At 42.8% G+C, this 14,263-nt stretch overlaps 2 protein-coding genes across 4 annotated transcripts in view; one reads left to right on the forward strand and one right to left on the reverse strand.

Annotated features, from left to right (window-relative positions):
- LOC138605567 (AMP deaminase 2-like) overlaps window positions 1–6,524 on the forward strand; it is a 28,942-nt gene extending 22,418 nt beyond the window's left edge. For all 3 annotated transcript variants that reach the window (XM_069677917.1, XM_069677916.1, XM_069677918.1), the window contains exons 7-18: window positions 23–164; window positions 240–329; window positions 437–566; window positions 706–900; window positions 1,015–1,146; window positions 1,237–1,400; window positions 1,566–1,692; window positions 1,793–1,956; window positions 2,054–2,174; window positions 2,806–2,979; window positions 3,104–3,214; window positions 3,361–6,524. In XM_069677917.1, the coding sequence (XP_069534018.1) occupies window positions 23–164; window positions 240–329; window positions 437–566; window positions 706–900; window positions 1,015–1,146; window positions 1,237–1,400; window positions 1,566–1,692; window positions 1,793–1,956; window positions 2,054–2,174; window positions 2,806–2,979; window positions 3,104–3,214; window positions 3,361–3,576 (1,766 nt within the window). In that variant the 3' untranslated portion in view covers window positions 3,577–6,524. The remainder of the gene's footprint in view (window positions 1–22; window positions 165–239; window positions 330–436; window positions 567–705; window positions 901–1,014; window positions 1,147–1,236; window positions 1,401–1,565; window positions 1,693–1,792; window positions 1,957–2,053; window positions 2,175–2,805; window positions 2,980–3,103; window positions 3,215–3,360) is intronic.
- A 355-nt stretch (window positions 6,525–6,879) lies between these two features.
- On the reverse strand, window positions 6,880–14,263 carry eps8l3a (EPS8 signaling adaptor L3a). The gene is made up of 19 exons (XM_069678615.1): window positions 14,199–14,263; window positions 14,038–14,111; window positions 13,880–13,944; window positions 13,635–13,793; window positions 12,575–12,724; window positions 12,428–12,492; window positions 12,236–12,348; window positions 12,042–12,151; window positions 11,838–11,940; window positions 11,673–11,746; window positions 11,477–11,551; window positions 10,812–10,957; window positions 9,272–9,407; window positions 9,038–9,081; window positions 8,859–8,952; window positions 8,660–8,764; window positions 8,274–8,368; window positions 6,992–7,124; window positions 6,880–6,894 (listed from the first exon to the last, which is right to left on the reverse strand). The coding sequence occupies exons 1-19, from the start codon at window positions 14,261–14,263 to the stop codon at window positions 6,880–6,882; spliced, it is 1,821 nt and encodes a 606-aa protein (XP_069534716.1).

Below are 14,263 nucleotides of genomic sequence, written 5' to 3' on the forward strand. Positions count from 1 at the left end.
AACCATTTCCCTGTTTCCCCAGATGCCCCTGTCCACCCACCTGTTTCAGAGACACACCCCTACGACAACCAGGACCCCAAGAATATGCCCCCAGACACAGGATATGGCTGCAAGATGGTGGATGGAGTGGTCCATGTCTACACTAAGAAAACCAACCTGGACAAGTACGTGTTCGTAAAAGTGGAGGACTTTTAAAAACTTGTGCGTCTGCTTGTTTAACTTTATATTTTCCTCATCAGGAGTTCAGAAGTGGACCTGCCCTATCCCGACCTGAAAGAGTACATCGCTGACATGAACGTGATGATGGCCCTCATTATTAACGGGCCAGTGTGAGTGTTTCTTTCATAGCATCCATCCACAGATGCCATTGGTTTAAACTCAGTGTTATGTGACTGAAAAACCTCTGTGTGTTTTTTCCTTTCTATGATTTTTACAGGAAGTCTTTCTGTTACCGGCGCCTGCAGTACCTGAGCTCTAAATTCCAGATGCACATCCTCCTGAATGAGATGAAGGAGCTGGCGGCTCAGAAGAAAGTTCCACACAGAGACTTCTACAACATACGCAAGGCAAGAGCCGACATGTGACGTGCAGTGTGAATATTTAAATAACAGAAAATGGTACTGGTGTTAACCTGGCACTAAACGTCAGGCTGAGATCCAAGGTTCATATCTTCCTCTTACATGTCCTGCTCCGTCCTCACTCCAGGTGGACACGCACATTCACGCGTCATCCTGCATGAATCAGAAGCACCTGCTGCGATTCATCAAGAGAGCCATGAAGAAATACCCCGGGGAGATCGTTCACATCGAGCGCGGACGCGGTCAAACCCTGAAGGAGGTGTTTGAGACCATGAACCTGACGGCCTTCGACCTGAGTGTGGACACGCTCGACATGCACGCGGTGAGAAATGGGAGCAGCAGCATTTAAGTATTATGAGAGGAGATATACAGAGTTATAATGTGGAATGCATTAGTTAGAAATTAGAGGTTTGACTGGTTTTCTTTTATTTATCAGGACCGTAACACGTTCCATCGGTTTGACAAGTTCAACGCCAAGTACAACCCCATTGGAGAATCCATCCTCAGAGAGATCTTCATCAAGACTGACAACCACATCGAAGGAAAATACTTTGCACACATAGTCAAGGTGTGAAATTGTTCATATGCTACATCCAAACAATTTGTCTACATCACAAACAAACCGATACATCGATGTGTCCTGTTATTATTTGTCCAGGAAGTGATGTACGACCTGGAGGAGAGTAAGTACCAGAACTCCGAGCTGCGTCTGTCCATCTACGGTCGCTCCCGAGACGAGTGGGACAAGCTGGCTCAGTGGGCCGTTAAGCATCGAGTGTACTCTGATAACGTGCGCTGGCTCATCCAGGTGCCCCGCCTGTTGTAAGTGCTCCACCTGCTTGCCATACCATTTATATACAGCAACCATAGATAAATCCTTAAGATTATACTGTCTTGCCTCTACAATGATTCGTACTCATTTTCACGCAAACAAATGATAATCATCTGTATCGTAACAACAAATGTCACTGTCTAATCCCTCTCCAGTGATGTGTACCACACAAAGAAGCAGCTGGCTAATTTCCAGGAGATGTTGGAGAACATCTTCATGCCTCTGTTTGAAGTCTCCATCAACCCGCGCAGTCATCCTGAGCTGCACCTCTTCCTGGAGCATGTGAGTGTCACTTCACAGGAAATACAAGCTACCCTCATGATTCACACCTAAAGAGCCTGAGTCATAAATGGTTCATTGTTTTGTGTGTGTGTGTCTGTAGGTGGTGGGCTTCGACAGCGTGGACGATGAGTCTAAACCTGAGCACCACATTTTCAACCTCGACAGTCCGTTGCCAGCCAACTGGACCGAAGAGGACAACCCTCCATACTCCTACTACCTCTACTACACCTACGCCAACATGACTGTGCTGAACCACCTGCGACGGTACGGACATGCAGGACTCCTGTAATACAAACATTTAAACACACTATCATTAGTAAAATATGTTTTAATGTTGTTTTGTATATTCTGTCTAACTCAGGAAACGAGGCTTCCATACGTTTGTGCTGCGACCTCACTGTGGGGAGGCGGGGCCGATCCACCACCTGGTGTCAGGTTTCATATTATCAGAGAACATCTCCCACGGGCTGCTGCTCAGAAAGGTCAGAGGACAGAGCTGGCTGGATTGATTCCAGAACATGTTTGCTTCACCGCATTGTAATTACATTGTTCTTACACATTCTGCCTGAGTGACACTCAATATGCACTCCAAACTCAGTCTGGTAAATGTGTTAAAATATATCATGTTTGGAGAATTTACCCTTTTTGCAGACCTTGTAGTCTTTTGATTAGAGATAGACCGATATGGTTTTTTCAGTGCCGATACTGATACCGATTATTAGTAGTCAAGGAGGCCGATAACCGATATTTGAAGCCAATATTCATTTGCAGTAAAAGTGAAAATATTGGCATCAAAATTTTGAAAAATACAAACTCCAACACTTAACTTTGTCTACATGCCTTTTAAGCATATGCATCAGAGCCAAAATAACCCAGTTTTAAATTGATCTCTTATCGGCCGCCGGATTAAAAAAAAAGCCAACATATTACTACTGTTTATTCCAAACATTCAAACAATTAAAAATACACATTCATCGTCCTTCGTCCTCATTCTTGTTAAACTGCTGTGGGATACAAGAAGTAAAATCTGCCAACTTGCTGGTTGTTGTACTTCCAGTTATATCTCCTGGTTTGTCCCCGTCTTTGTCTCTCCTGCTCCTTGATATCTGTCAGGCCCCCGTGCTGCAGTATCTCTACTACCTGGCTCAGATCGGCATCGCCATGTCACCGCTGAGTAACAACAGCCTGTTCCTCAGTTACCATCGCAACCCGCTGCCAGAGTACCTGTCCAGAGGCCTCATGGTCTCCTTGTCCACTGATGATCCTCTTCAGTTCCACTTCACAAAGGTCTGTACGGATTCACACAGGGAGTCCGTTTAACACACAGACTTCAAAAAGATGGTCAGAAGTGATGAGGCTGTAATTACATATTTCATGGTGTGTGTTTGTGTGCATGTTTGTGTGTCCTCAGGAGCCTCTGATGGAGGAGTACAGCATTGCTACTCAGGTGTGGAAACTAAGTTCCTGTGACATGTGCGAGCTGGCCAGAAACAGTGTCCTCATGAGCGGGTTTTCACACAAGGTAAGCTTGTCTAACTTCTGTTTATACTATAATCAGGTGACATACAGATGTGAATGTCTACATTATTCTCTGTTGTGTCCCATAGAGCCATTAGTAAAAGGGGGAAAAATATGTTTCACCTGAGCTCTAACTTCTTCTCGCTCCAGGCTAAAAGCTACTGGTTGGGCCCCAGTTATTCCAGGGAGGGTCCTGAGAGCAACGACATCCGTCGAACCAACGTCCCAGACATCCGCGTGGCGTACCGAAGCGAGACGCTCTCTGAGGAGCTGCAGCTCATCACTCACGCCGTGCGCACCGAGGAGCTGGACACCATCGATGAGGAGGACTCTCTGTCCATGGGCCCTCTCCCAGGAGGACGCTGAAGTCACAATCACCCGGGCTCGTCCTGTAAACCCCCCGAGTCCACCCAGCATGACACTGAGGAGACGTGGTGTCTGTCGTTAATCCTATATACAGTATAAACATCACCGACCATCTCTATACACGTATACTGCACACTGACAGCTATTAATAAGCCACGAATACAAGTCTGCCACACCACTTCATCTTCTTCTATTTACTGTTTGACTCATTACTAGGTTGCTGAAAAGAAGTCAAACCACTTCAATTATTGGTACTTTTTCCAAACTTATATTCAAGCTTCTCTCTTGTATCGTCCTCTGTTACTTGTTCGGTCTCAGCCAGCATCATGAAGAAACACTCATCAGAGACATAAAGTCCGTCAGAGCCATCAGATGATCCCTGTGATCTACTCCGTTATTCTTAAGTCAGCAATGCATGTAGTCTCTCTGTAGTCTCTGTGTACTACAACCAGCACATTTTAAAGTTCTCAAGCCTGCTCCGAACATGCTCATCTCCTACCGCACAGCCATGCTGCTATTACACAAACCTATAATGAATGATAACAGATGAAGGTGTATTGAAATAATCCAGTTGGAAATGCTGACCTAACAGACTGTAACAGGTTTCATGTTGTTAGTGATTCCATGACATTCATCTAATGAAACAGACAGTCCTACGTGAAGAGAGGATGTCTTTAGTCTCAATATGATCCATACCTGATCGTGTTTTTGCCAAATTGCACACAGAATTGTTCTTCCTTGATTTTAAACAGCTTTGAAGGTTGCATAAGTCGACAGAGAAGCAGACTTCCTGTGGTGGACTGCAAAACATTCCTCTTCAGCCGCTGATGAGCTCCAGTAAATGCTGAAAACCATCTTGATGGTAAATACTGTGGTAGCGTACATATAAGGGGACATGGGCAGCACAGATACATTGGGATGAATTGACCATTGTCCGAGGTGAACGCCCTCTTTGTTACCTCGCTGCGGCCATGAAGACCTGGACCCTCTGTCCCTCATCATTCCTCCCCCTCTGCATGCAGTGCACTGTACATAGCAGTATGCACCAAGCCAAGACTTCACAGTGCCTTTTCCTTTTTCCGCTTTGGGCACTGCATGCCCAGTTTCTGTCCTTACAGGAGGAATGTTGCTTTCTTTCAAGCTCTCTACTTTTAAGTGCTTTCAGTTTGCATGCATTGCATGAATGATGGACGGCAGGAGAGAATGAGATGTTTACAGCGCGCTGTAATGTAAAGCATCTTTACTGATTCAGGGCTGCAGACCAGCTTTTCCAGTCAGAAATCTGAACCGAACCATGTGGAAATGAGCAAAACCATGCTGGGACATGGTTGAGACTGTTGCATGGTTCTTGTAGCAGTTATTATTTTGAATTAACCTAAAATCTGGTTAAAGCTGGGATCATGTTTTGTATCGTACGCTCATGGTGTTATCACATCCTGCCACTGCACACCCTCCAACCTCGCATCCAGCCGTGCGCTTCTTCAGCTTAGATGCTACCGCTGAGTAATCTCAACGCCAGGATTAGGAAAGTCAATCCGAAAATGTCAGCCTTTTTTTTTTTGAATGACCAACTGTAATGTATAAGTATATATACATGTTAGGATAATTAGGATAAAAGATGATTCAGTATCTCTGCTCAGCAGGAACACAGTAGCTTCTAAGTGTTCGAGGGATGCACTGGAGCTGTGTGCTGAACATGGTGAAACGTGCGTGGGATTTCATGTATAAAGTGTATTTTTTTAAAGGTGATATAGAGATAAGAAATTTTATATTCACAATATATTGATGTTAAAGTTAAACATAATTTTGTTGCTGTCGATTAGCACTAAGTCACTAAAATAGCGTTTCTTAAAATGGTTTTATTGTTGATTTGTCAATTGGAACTTCAGCCTATAATTACACAGAAGCCATTTTTCCTCACACTGTTGTTATTGCTGATCATCCACAGTTCATTATTATAGCATGACACATTGCGCCCATGATGGATAAGTACATGATAGATACCTCTTACTACAGTTACCAGTCAGAAACCGACCGCCACACAAACACACACATGAGAACAATGTTATTATGTTCTACTACGTTATCACTGTGTTAGAATCTGGACCGGCCTGAACCTTCTCCATCCATTCAGCTTCACAGCTCATTGACTGTATTCATGTCCACTTCACGGTTACATGTCGTCTCTTACAGTCACATCAGAGCCGCTTCTCTGTGCACACACCACGCTGTGCACCCTACCTCACAGACACTCAACTCTGATCAGTGTCATGTCCCTGCTCTGTTTTGTACTCGGCAACAGCAGGGCCACAACTAACTAAGGATTACTTTCACTATTAAGTAATCAATTGATTGGTGTATTAACAATAAGAAAATGGTGACAAATCTGCATGATAAATCTGCATAATGGGGTATTGATGTATTCAAATTGTTTGCTTGTCCAACCAACACCCTGAAATATTCACTCAACTCTCATTGACAACACAACCACTTCACGTGGCTTGAACCTCCCAGATCATTCTTTTAAAATGATCTCAAAGATTAATGGATTTTTTTTTGTCAATCAACGAATCCATTCACCTCCGTTAATAGTTGCACATGAGAAGTAATGCACAATCAATAGAACGTAACAGTAACAACGATTATTGGGATCAATGTACAATCATTGATTCAGATGTGAACTATATCCACAGATGTCTAATTAGTTATTTTTTGCTTTACATTGTTTGAAGTATTTTAACGCTCACACTCAATGTTTTCTGTGTTAAACTGATATTTCCCTCATGTTTGTTTTTACACTCTTTTATTTTTATTTTGCCTATTTTAATGTCCATTGATCTGTAGCCATATAATTGCCTGAAATGGATTGCCAGTGTTAAACAGATTCAGATGCTCCTTCTGAAACGGCTCACGTGTAATGTCTGAACAATGAAATAAAGCATGATATGATTCACCTCTGTGCGTGTGTCAGTTATAACTTTTATTTACAGTTTACATGATGACATCATAGATCAAACTGTTACATCATTTAATTGTCTTCTTCATTAGCTTCGTATTGCTGAATAAATTAACTACACTCACATAATTTACATCTCATTGTTTATAACTTGATTAGCAGATTAAAACTCTACTTATATATATTTCAAAATGTATATTTTGATACATGTGGGACATCTCTTTTTTTTCCCAAACAAGCTGTAAAACTAATCTCACTTCGTAATAACATTAATATAATCTGTAATCTTACAGGCAAAAGCCATGTGTCACTTGTTCCGATCCATCTTTCTTCCTCTCTGATCTTCTCTAGATTGCGGCGGCCTACAGAGAAGAAACACAAACAGTCAGGAGGTCATCTTTGATAAGACTATCAGACAATGACTCTCTAAAGACGGTGGAGACAAACTGCTTCACTTACAGCCATGGTCGACTTGACGGCTTGTAACTTGAAGAAGACCCGCCCTCCTTCCTCTGGACAAACCTTCTTCAGTTCCTCTCTGGTCATCCCGAGGAGCATGGAGCCGCTCAGCCCGCCCAGACAGCGCACGGTGCTGCAGGAAAACAAGTCACAAGAAAAGGTCTGGAGGTCATCCCGGCAGGAGAAGCGTTACTGTATTTGAAATATTAATAATAAAAATCCAAGCAGGAGTTTAATTCGAGTTGAGCCCCACAGAATCCTTAATTTCCCATAATGCAGCAGTCTCATCCGATCATTCGATCCCACTGCCTCCTAAATGCTAATACTTCCAGTTTATAATACATTCTCTGTGTTAAGCAATGTAAGTCTCAAGTCCATACCAAGATAAGATAAGTCTGGTGAATTTTACCATGACATCATCAGAATTATGACATCATCAGGGAGACATTTATCAGGGTGTCTCCAAACTTGGAAAGTTCCCTCCAGAGCCAAAGACACATTACACAGGTGTTTCCAGGGGTGAGTAGTAAACTGAACTTTATCTGTAAACTCAGCAGGGTGCCTCATTCAGGTGCAAAACCATTTTAAACAAATACACCTAAACACTCTGACTTTGAGACTTTGAGTCTGCTGAACACAAGAAAATATCAGCCTTTTAAAGTTTGTCAGTCAAATGTGTCAGACGTTTGTTTGCATCTTAACGCTCTTGTTCATCCGAAGGAGTTAGGAAACCGAGCCAAACAAAGAAGACATGCTTGACATGCATTCAGTAGATACATCATTAACAAATGTTTCAATTCTTAACATAGAGACTTATGGGATACATTTTCAAAGATTTAAGTAGGTTTGTTAAAGTTAAAGCTACTTTGAGGAACTTCCCGGTTTATGTTGATTTTGGCGCCCCCTGTGGACAAAGCCGTACCTCTTATCTCTTTGCTGATTTTGTCCTGTATGTGCTTAAGTAGTGGTTCTTAACAAAAAGTCTCATCCTGCTTTCTTTTACAGTCATATCTATCACTCACTTTAAATTTTTGCGCTGGAAAATGTAAACAAAGGCAGCATGCAGTTAATCGCCAGCGGTTTCGGGCATTTAAAATAACTATATAGAAATAATCAATCTTGTCTCTGATGGTCTGGTTTGCTTTTGTAGCTCATATAGAGTAATCATAATTAATTTCAGTCTGTTTCATAACCAGCAAAAATCTCCTCTCAGGAGCTTTACATTTAGTATCTAAATCTAGCTTCCATGGCGTTTCTCAACATTATATCTGTATGTACTCACATCTTACTGAACTCCTTGTCTTCTAGCCAGGCTTTCACTTCTGCAGGCTTAGACTTCTTCGTCAGGACAGGAGGACCTCCATTTAGCTGAGAAAACTGAACAATAATGAATTGTTGTTTTATTTAAAAGTAAAGTTGGGAATTACAGGTCATAAACACAAATAACACAGTCCGCCGTTAAGTTTCCATATCAATTAATTTACTGGAGATGCACTGGAGATTTTTTCTGCTCCAGTTTATTTGAAAAAAGTCACCAAAAGGTCAAAATCACAGAGTGTGACACATAATTTTGTGTAAGAAGCGAACGCTCAATTTATTGAAGTGCAGTTTGAAAGCATTTTGTCTGTTCCCAACTAAAGTTGAAGAGAATGTGTTTATGGTGCTCACCTCCATAGGCTGCTTGTCAGGAGCCTCCAGGATGTTATTGGGGACAAAGCCCTCCTCCCCTCTGCTGTTCCTCACCTGCCACCACTGCTTCGACCTGTCCAGCAGCTGAGCATGGACACAGCAAAGACAAGTCGGGGTTAAAGACCATGTGATGGAGAAAGAGGAGGAAATGTTGTTCGTTGATATCACTGATTCTCACCTCGACTATTTCTCCTTTTGTGACGGAGAGCTCTCTCTGGTTTCTCGAGATGAAGTCATACACGACACGCATGGGACCCTTTGACTCAACTGGGCTGAAAAATACATCAAAAGGGCATCAGAGGCTTTGAAAAACATTCACATGACATTGAATCAAACACCTGCGTGCCTGTGCGTTACCGTGCTCTTTGTGGGGGATTTGCTGGAGTCCACTTTTGAGAAGTCTACACAGAAACAGTACAAGGTCATGTTAGGGTTTTCCTTCTCGCCAACCCACCTGTCTATCTGCACTGGGGTCATACTGAAAGTGCTTACCTGGGGGCGTGCAGGTTTGGGACTGTCCTGTCTCCTCACAGGTGTCTGTGGACTCTCCTGTCTCCTCACAGGTGTCTGTGGACTCTCCTGTCTCCTCACAGGTGTCTTTGGACTCTCGTGTCTTCTCACAGGTGTGCTGGGTTCAGGTGTTGCAGACACCTCGGGGGGCTGCCAGCCATCAAAGAACTCCAGAGTGTATACTGGGATGTCCTCATCGTCTTCTGGCCATTTGGTACTGGTGATATTGTCAACAATTACAATGAAACGTATAAAACTGACCAACGTAATATTTTACTGTTGTAGCTAATTGCCATGGAGCTAATGTGAAGTACTATACACCGACCAGATAACATTATGAACACTGACAAGTCGAATGAATAACAATGATTATCTCGTTACTATGGACCCTGTCATTGGGAGCACAAGTTCATGTGTTGGAAGCAGGAAAAATGGGCAACATAAGGATGTGAGCGACTTTGACAAGGGCCAAATTGTGATGGCGAGACGACTGGGTCAGAGAATCTCCAAAACTGCATCTCTTGTTGGGTGTTCCTGGTCTGCAGGGACACCTTGTTGCAGAACAAGTACACTCCTTCATGGAAACAGTATTCCCTAATGGCGGTGGCCTCTTTCAGCAGGATAATGCGCCCTGCCACACTGCAAACATGGTTCAGGAATGGTTTGAAGAACACGACAACAAGTTCAAGGTGTTGACTTGGCCTCCAAATTCCCCCGATCTCAATCCAAGCAAGCATCTGTGGGATGTGCTGGACAAACAAGTCCGATCCATGGAGGCCCCTACTCACAGCTTACAGGACTTAAAGGATCTGCTGCGAACGTTTTGGTGCCAGATACCTCAACACACCTATGGACATCCAGTGGAGTCCATGCCTTGACAGGTCAGGGCTACTTTTGAGAGAAAAGGGGGACTTACACAATAATAGGCATGTGGTCATAATGTTATGGCTGATCAGTGTATATCCTTTCGCAGTTAAGTCCAAGGTTTCCTTCCAAAGGGTCACAAGTTGAATCTTGTTTGTTTTAAGGAGAGAAGAACAGTATTCCATCCATCCATCCATTATGTATACCGCTTATCCTGTTCAGGGTCGAAGGGGGGCTGGAGCCTATCCCAGCTGTCATTGGGCGAAAGGCGGGGTACACCCTGGACTGGTCGCCAGTTAATCACAGGGCTAAGGATGGCATCATGCTGTACAAATTTATATACATATTTGGAGGAACCTGAACTTTCAAGAACAAATACCCCTTTGGAAGAACTTATAACATCTCTTAGACATCTGAAAAGTTGACAAGGAGCCCCAACTAAACTCTTTTTTTGTAAGTAATCAAAGGCCAAAGGAGGTTGGAAACCACTGGTTTGATAGTTAGTAATATTAAGCTTTTTAAAAGTTTATTGTGTGTTTTTTAATTTAAACTTGAACTGAACGTTAGCTGCCCAATCAATGCCGTGCAGTAAAAAGTGCAATATTTCCCTCTGATTTTGTGCTGAAGTCAATAAAATAAAGGAGCATAAAGTGGGAATACTCATACCTCAAACTACGCTTAAATACTTGTACTTTTTGATTTGAGGTGACACACAATATAAACTGTTTATTAGGTCTAACTCTGTCCAGTGTCCCACCTGGGGATGTTCCAGGCGTCTCCCAGCGACTGCCACAGCTGGTCCTCCTCTGCAGAGGCCTCCTCACTCATGAGGCGGATACACTGAGGTGTCAGCAGTGGTGCCACAATAGTCTGTGGCAGACCCTCCGGGCAGTGAGATACCACCTGGTGAGGAAAATGATGAAGTAAGTGATTAAGTACTGTAGTTAGGTCAGGATCAAAAATGGTTAAAAGGGGGGTATTATGCCAAATCTAAGCTTCATATTTCACTCTGTGATACCTGTGGAGTAGCTTACCATAATTTACTGTTAAAATAACTCTTCATGTTGCTCACACTAGTGCTCTGTGCAACCTCATACAGCCTCTGCCTGAAATTACTCAGTCAGCTCTGTCCCTTTAAGAAACCCCGCCCCTACAAGCCCAGCTCTCTGAAGCCTGCTGAGGCTGCACCTTGTGATGTCACAAAGTGCAGCCTGTAGAACAAACTTGACGTTCACAGCAGCCTGCAGACTGAGCTGAGAAGCCTGGAGATTACTCCAACATAGTTTACCTACAGATTTGAAACTTCACCCAAGTTTAGTCTGGACATCCAACATTATAACATTATATAGATGTCTTAAAATGTGAAACAGCATCATACCCCCCTCTTTAAATAAGAGCAGCTTTAGAGATGTAGTCACTTACGAATCCTAATGTGGAGAAAAAGGAGTGTGCAAAATCAGTAGCACTGGGATTATCAATCTGTCCCTTGAGCTCCCCCTGTCAAAATAAAATTAATTCCATAAATAATCCACTTTAGCAAAACGTACATACACTACGAAATTAACTGTAATAACACAGACCACAATGATCATGTTATAATGTGATTAAGGACACATACCACAAGGTTGAAACCACATTTGAGCTTATGGAGACACTCTGCGAATTCCTCTGCTGGGGGCATACCATCCATGGCTGGACATCAAAACAGATCCACAAAGAAGGCATTACAACTGATGATATTTCAACAACTGTGTGTCTGCCTTCATTGTCTGAAAAACCTCACCTTTTCCTTTCTTTTTCTTCTTCTTCTTTGAGCTTTTAGCTACAACTGCAGCTACTTTTCCCGTAAAGATCTCTATGTCACTTACGATGTGATTCAAGATGTCCTGTGAAGAAAGAAGAAAACCATTTCCTTATTCTTCTTCTCTTAAATGTCACTTAACATGTATGTTGTTCTAAGGTTCTTAAGTAACAAAGAGGCACTCACGACATTCCTGTCCAGCTCTGTGTATGGGCGTGGAGTAGACATATGTTCTTTTTCAGATGGTGCCTCCTCTTCATCATCGTCCTCGTAAGGCTCAAGGACCTCATCCTCCCCTGTAAATAAAAAGGACGCTGGAGGTTTGTATTGACTCATTAATGATGAATGCAGCAGGTGTATCTCTCTTGTTAAAGACTCACCGTAGTCTGGAGGCGACCACTGGGGCACTGACTCAACTGCAGGCCTCTGCGCTCTGGGTTCATAGGCAGGGTTTTTCATTCCTGCATGTCCAGCTACAGGTCCTGAGTTGCTGCTTCAAAAAGAAAGACACGCATGTTGAGGGGGGAAAAAAATCAAGTTTGAGGAATGTATCACTTATTTTAGGTTCTTACTTGATGCTTAAATCGTCTCTCCTGCGCGCCACAGTTTGTACGAAATCTCTTTCAACAATGTCAGCCTGTAAATAACAAGAAACATTTAACTGCTTTTCTTTTACCTAAAAGTCAAGACAAGAGCCATTTCCATGAGTCTGTCCTCACCCCGACATCCTCACACTGAAACATAAAGACAGTGATGGTTTGTTTTCTCCTGAGCCGGACCGCCACTGTTAGCAGGGAGTTAATCATTCCAGGATTCAATACTTCCTTTAGCTCCAGGATGTCACTCAGAGCCATGGACTCTAGTTCCTCCTGAAAAACATTAAAATATGGTGTTGATACAAAAAAAACAGACTCTTGGCCAATTATTCTCCATAAGTGGCACATTAAAGAAAGAAAACAAAGTATCTTTGAGTTCAAGTTGCAGGGGGAAACATATATAAATCTATACTTTGGATTTCTTGTAATGAGGTTTCAGTAAACAGGTACAAAAATATGTTTCCCAAATTTTAGTCAAATGTTTTCTATACAGCCAAGACAGGCAAGAGTAATAACTCCTATGGCCACAAGAGGACTTTGTTACTTGGATATAAACATGCCGTTATCAGGAGGTTGTTGAAAGACTGATTTTGACAGTTTTCTTGGGATGAGAGATATACAGAAGTGTGTCATCTGCATAGAAGTGGACATAGTCTGGAGAGAACACAATATAATGGCCAAAGACCCAAGCACTGAAGCGTACCCACACTCAGGACTACCACCAAAAATAAAACAAATGGCAAGCTCTTCAAACCTGCCCCAAGGCTACCTTGTCAGGGCACAACTTCAGAAGCAGCAACAGCCACAAATGATCAGACTAAAGAGATGACTACACTTAAACAACGACCACTAGATACACACAAAAATGTGTGCAATGAGCAATGCCAGAGGAGACAAACCTTGAGAAGACAGAAAAGAAAAGAGGCGTAACGGCAGCATGTACAAGTGGAAAGGAAAGGGGCCCAGGATTCTTCCTTGGGGTACACCACAAGCAATGACTGCCCTTTCTGAACAGAACTCCCTGAGGGAAGTAGTCTTTACCTTGTAGGTTCTAAGGAGATCATGAATGTCTGTACCAAACATTTTAATTATTGTGCCCTCACTTGGTTCATATTCATCCTGAAAAAGACCATTCCCATCAATTTTGTTTTTCAATTTGTCACCCGTCTCCAATCCTGCTTACCTTCGTTTCAATGTCAGTGAGCAGCAGGTCGTCTCCTCGGATCTCCAGCAGCATGCTCTGACCCCACACACGACCCATCCCGTCCAGCAGCCTCAGCCGCTCCACACAGTCAGCTACGCTCCTCAACTCCTTCCCATCCAGATTACAAGTGAACAAGTGCTGTGAGGAGAGGCATATAACATCAAACATGATTTTTAAAGGTTCATACCTGTATGGATAATATTTCATATATATATATACAATACCTCCACTCTGTACCGAAATTTTTCCATCATCTTGTTTAGAGATTCTGCATACTCCTTCCTGTGCACTGTTAAAACATAAACCAGAGCTCTGTGTGAGTCACACAGGTAAACTGAACATGTGAAACCACAGATTATGTCAGGTAAAGCTGTTCACTCACAGTAAATTGACTTTCCACTGGGCCTGGACACATTCGATACCTGTGATGACACCTCATCCATAGTTGAGTAACCACTGTCAAGACAAATATAAGCCATTTTCAACATTGATCATCTGCTGATGAATGTAACAATTAATCACATAAACTGAAATGATGAATACTTAGACTGGATGGATCCAGCGTAGCTGCTGGTGTCATTGCCAAAGGGACTGTCAGTCCTGAACAT

This window comes from Semicossyphus pulcher, unplaced genomic scaffold, assembly GCF_022749685.1.
Source record: "Semicossyphus pulcher isolate SPU_LCO1_2020_fin unplaced genomic scaffold, fSemPul1.0.p SCAF_3, whole genome shotgun sequence".
In the NCBI taxonomy this organism is placed as follows: Eukaryota; Metazoa; Chordata; class Actinopteri; order Labriformes; family Labridae; genus Semicossyphus; species Semicossyphus pulcher.

Coding starts and splice junctions, on each gene's coding strand:
- eps8l3a (XM_069678615.1), bottom strand. CDS start 14,263: ATGTTCAGGACTGACAGTCCCTTTGGCAATGACACCAGCAGCTACGCT. Junction 12,493..12,574: donor TTCAGTGTGAGGATGTCGGG/GTGAGGACAGAC, acceptor TGTTATTTACAG/GCTGACATTGTTGAAAGAGA. Junction 11,747..11,837: donor GAAGAAAAAGAAAGGAAAAG/GTGAGGTTTTTC, acceptor TTTGATGTCCAG/CCATGGATGGTATGCCCCCA.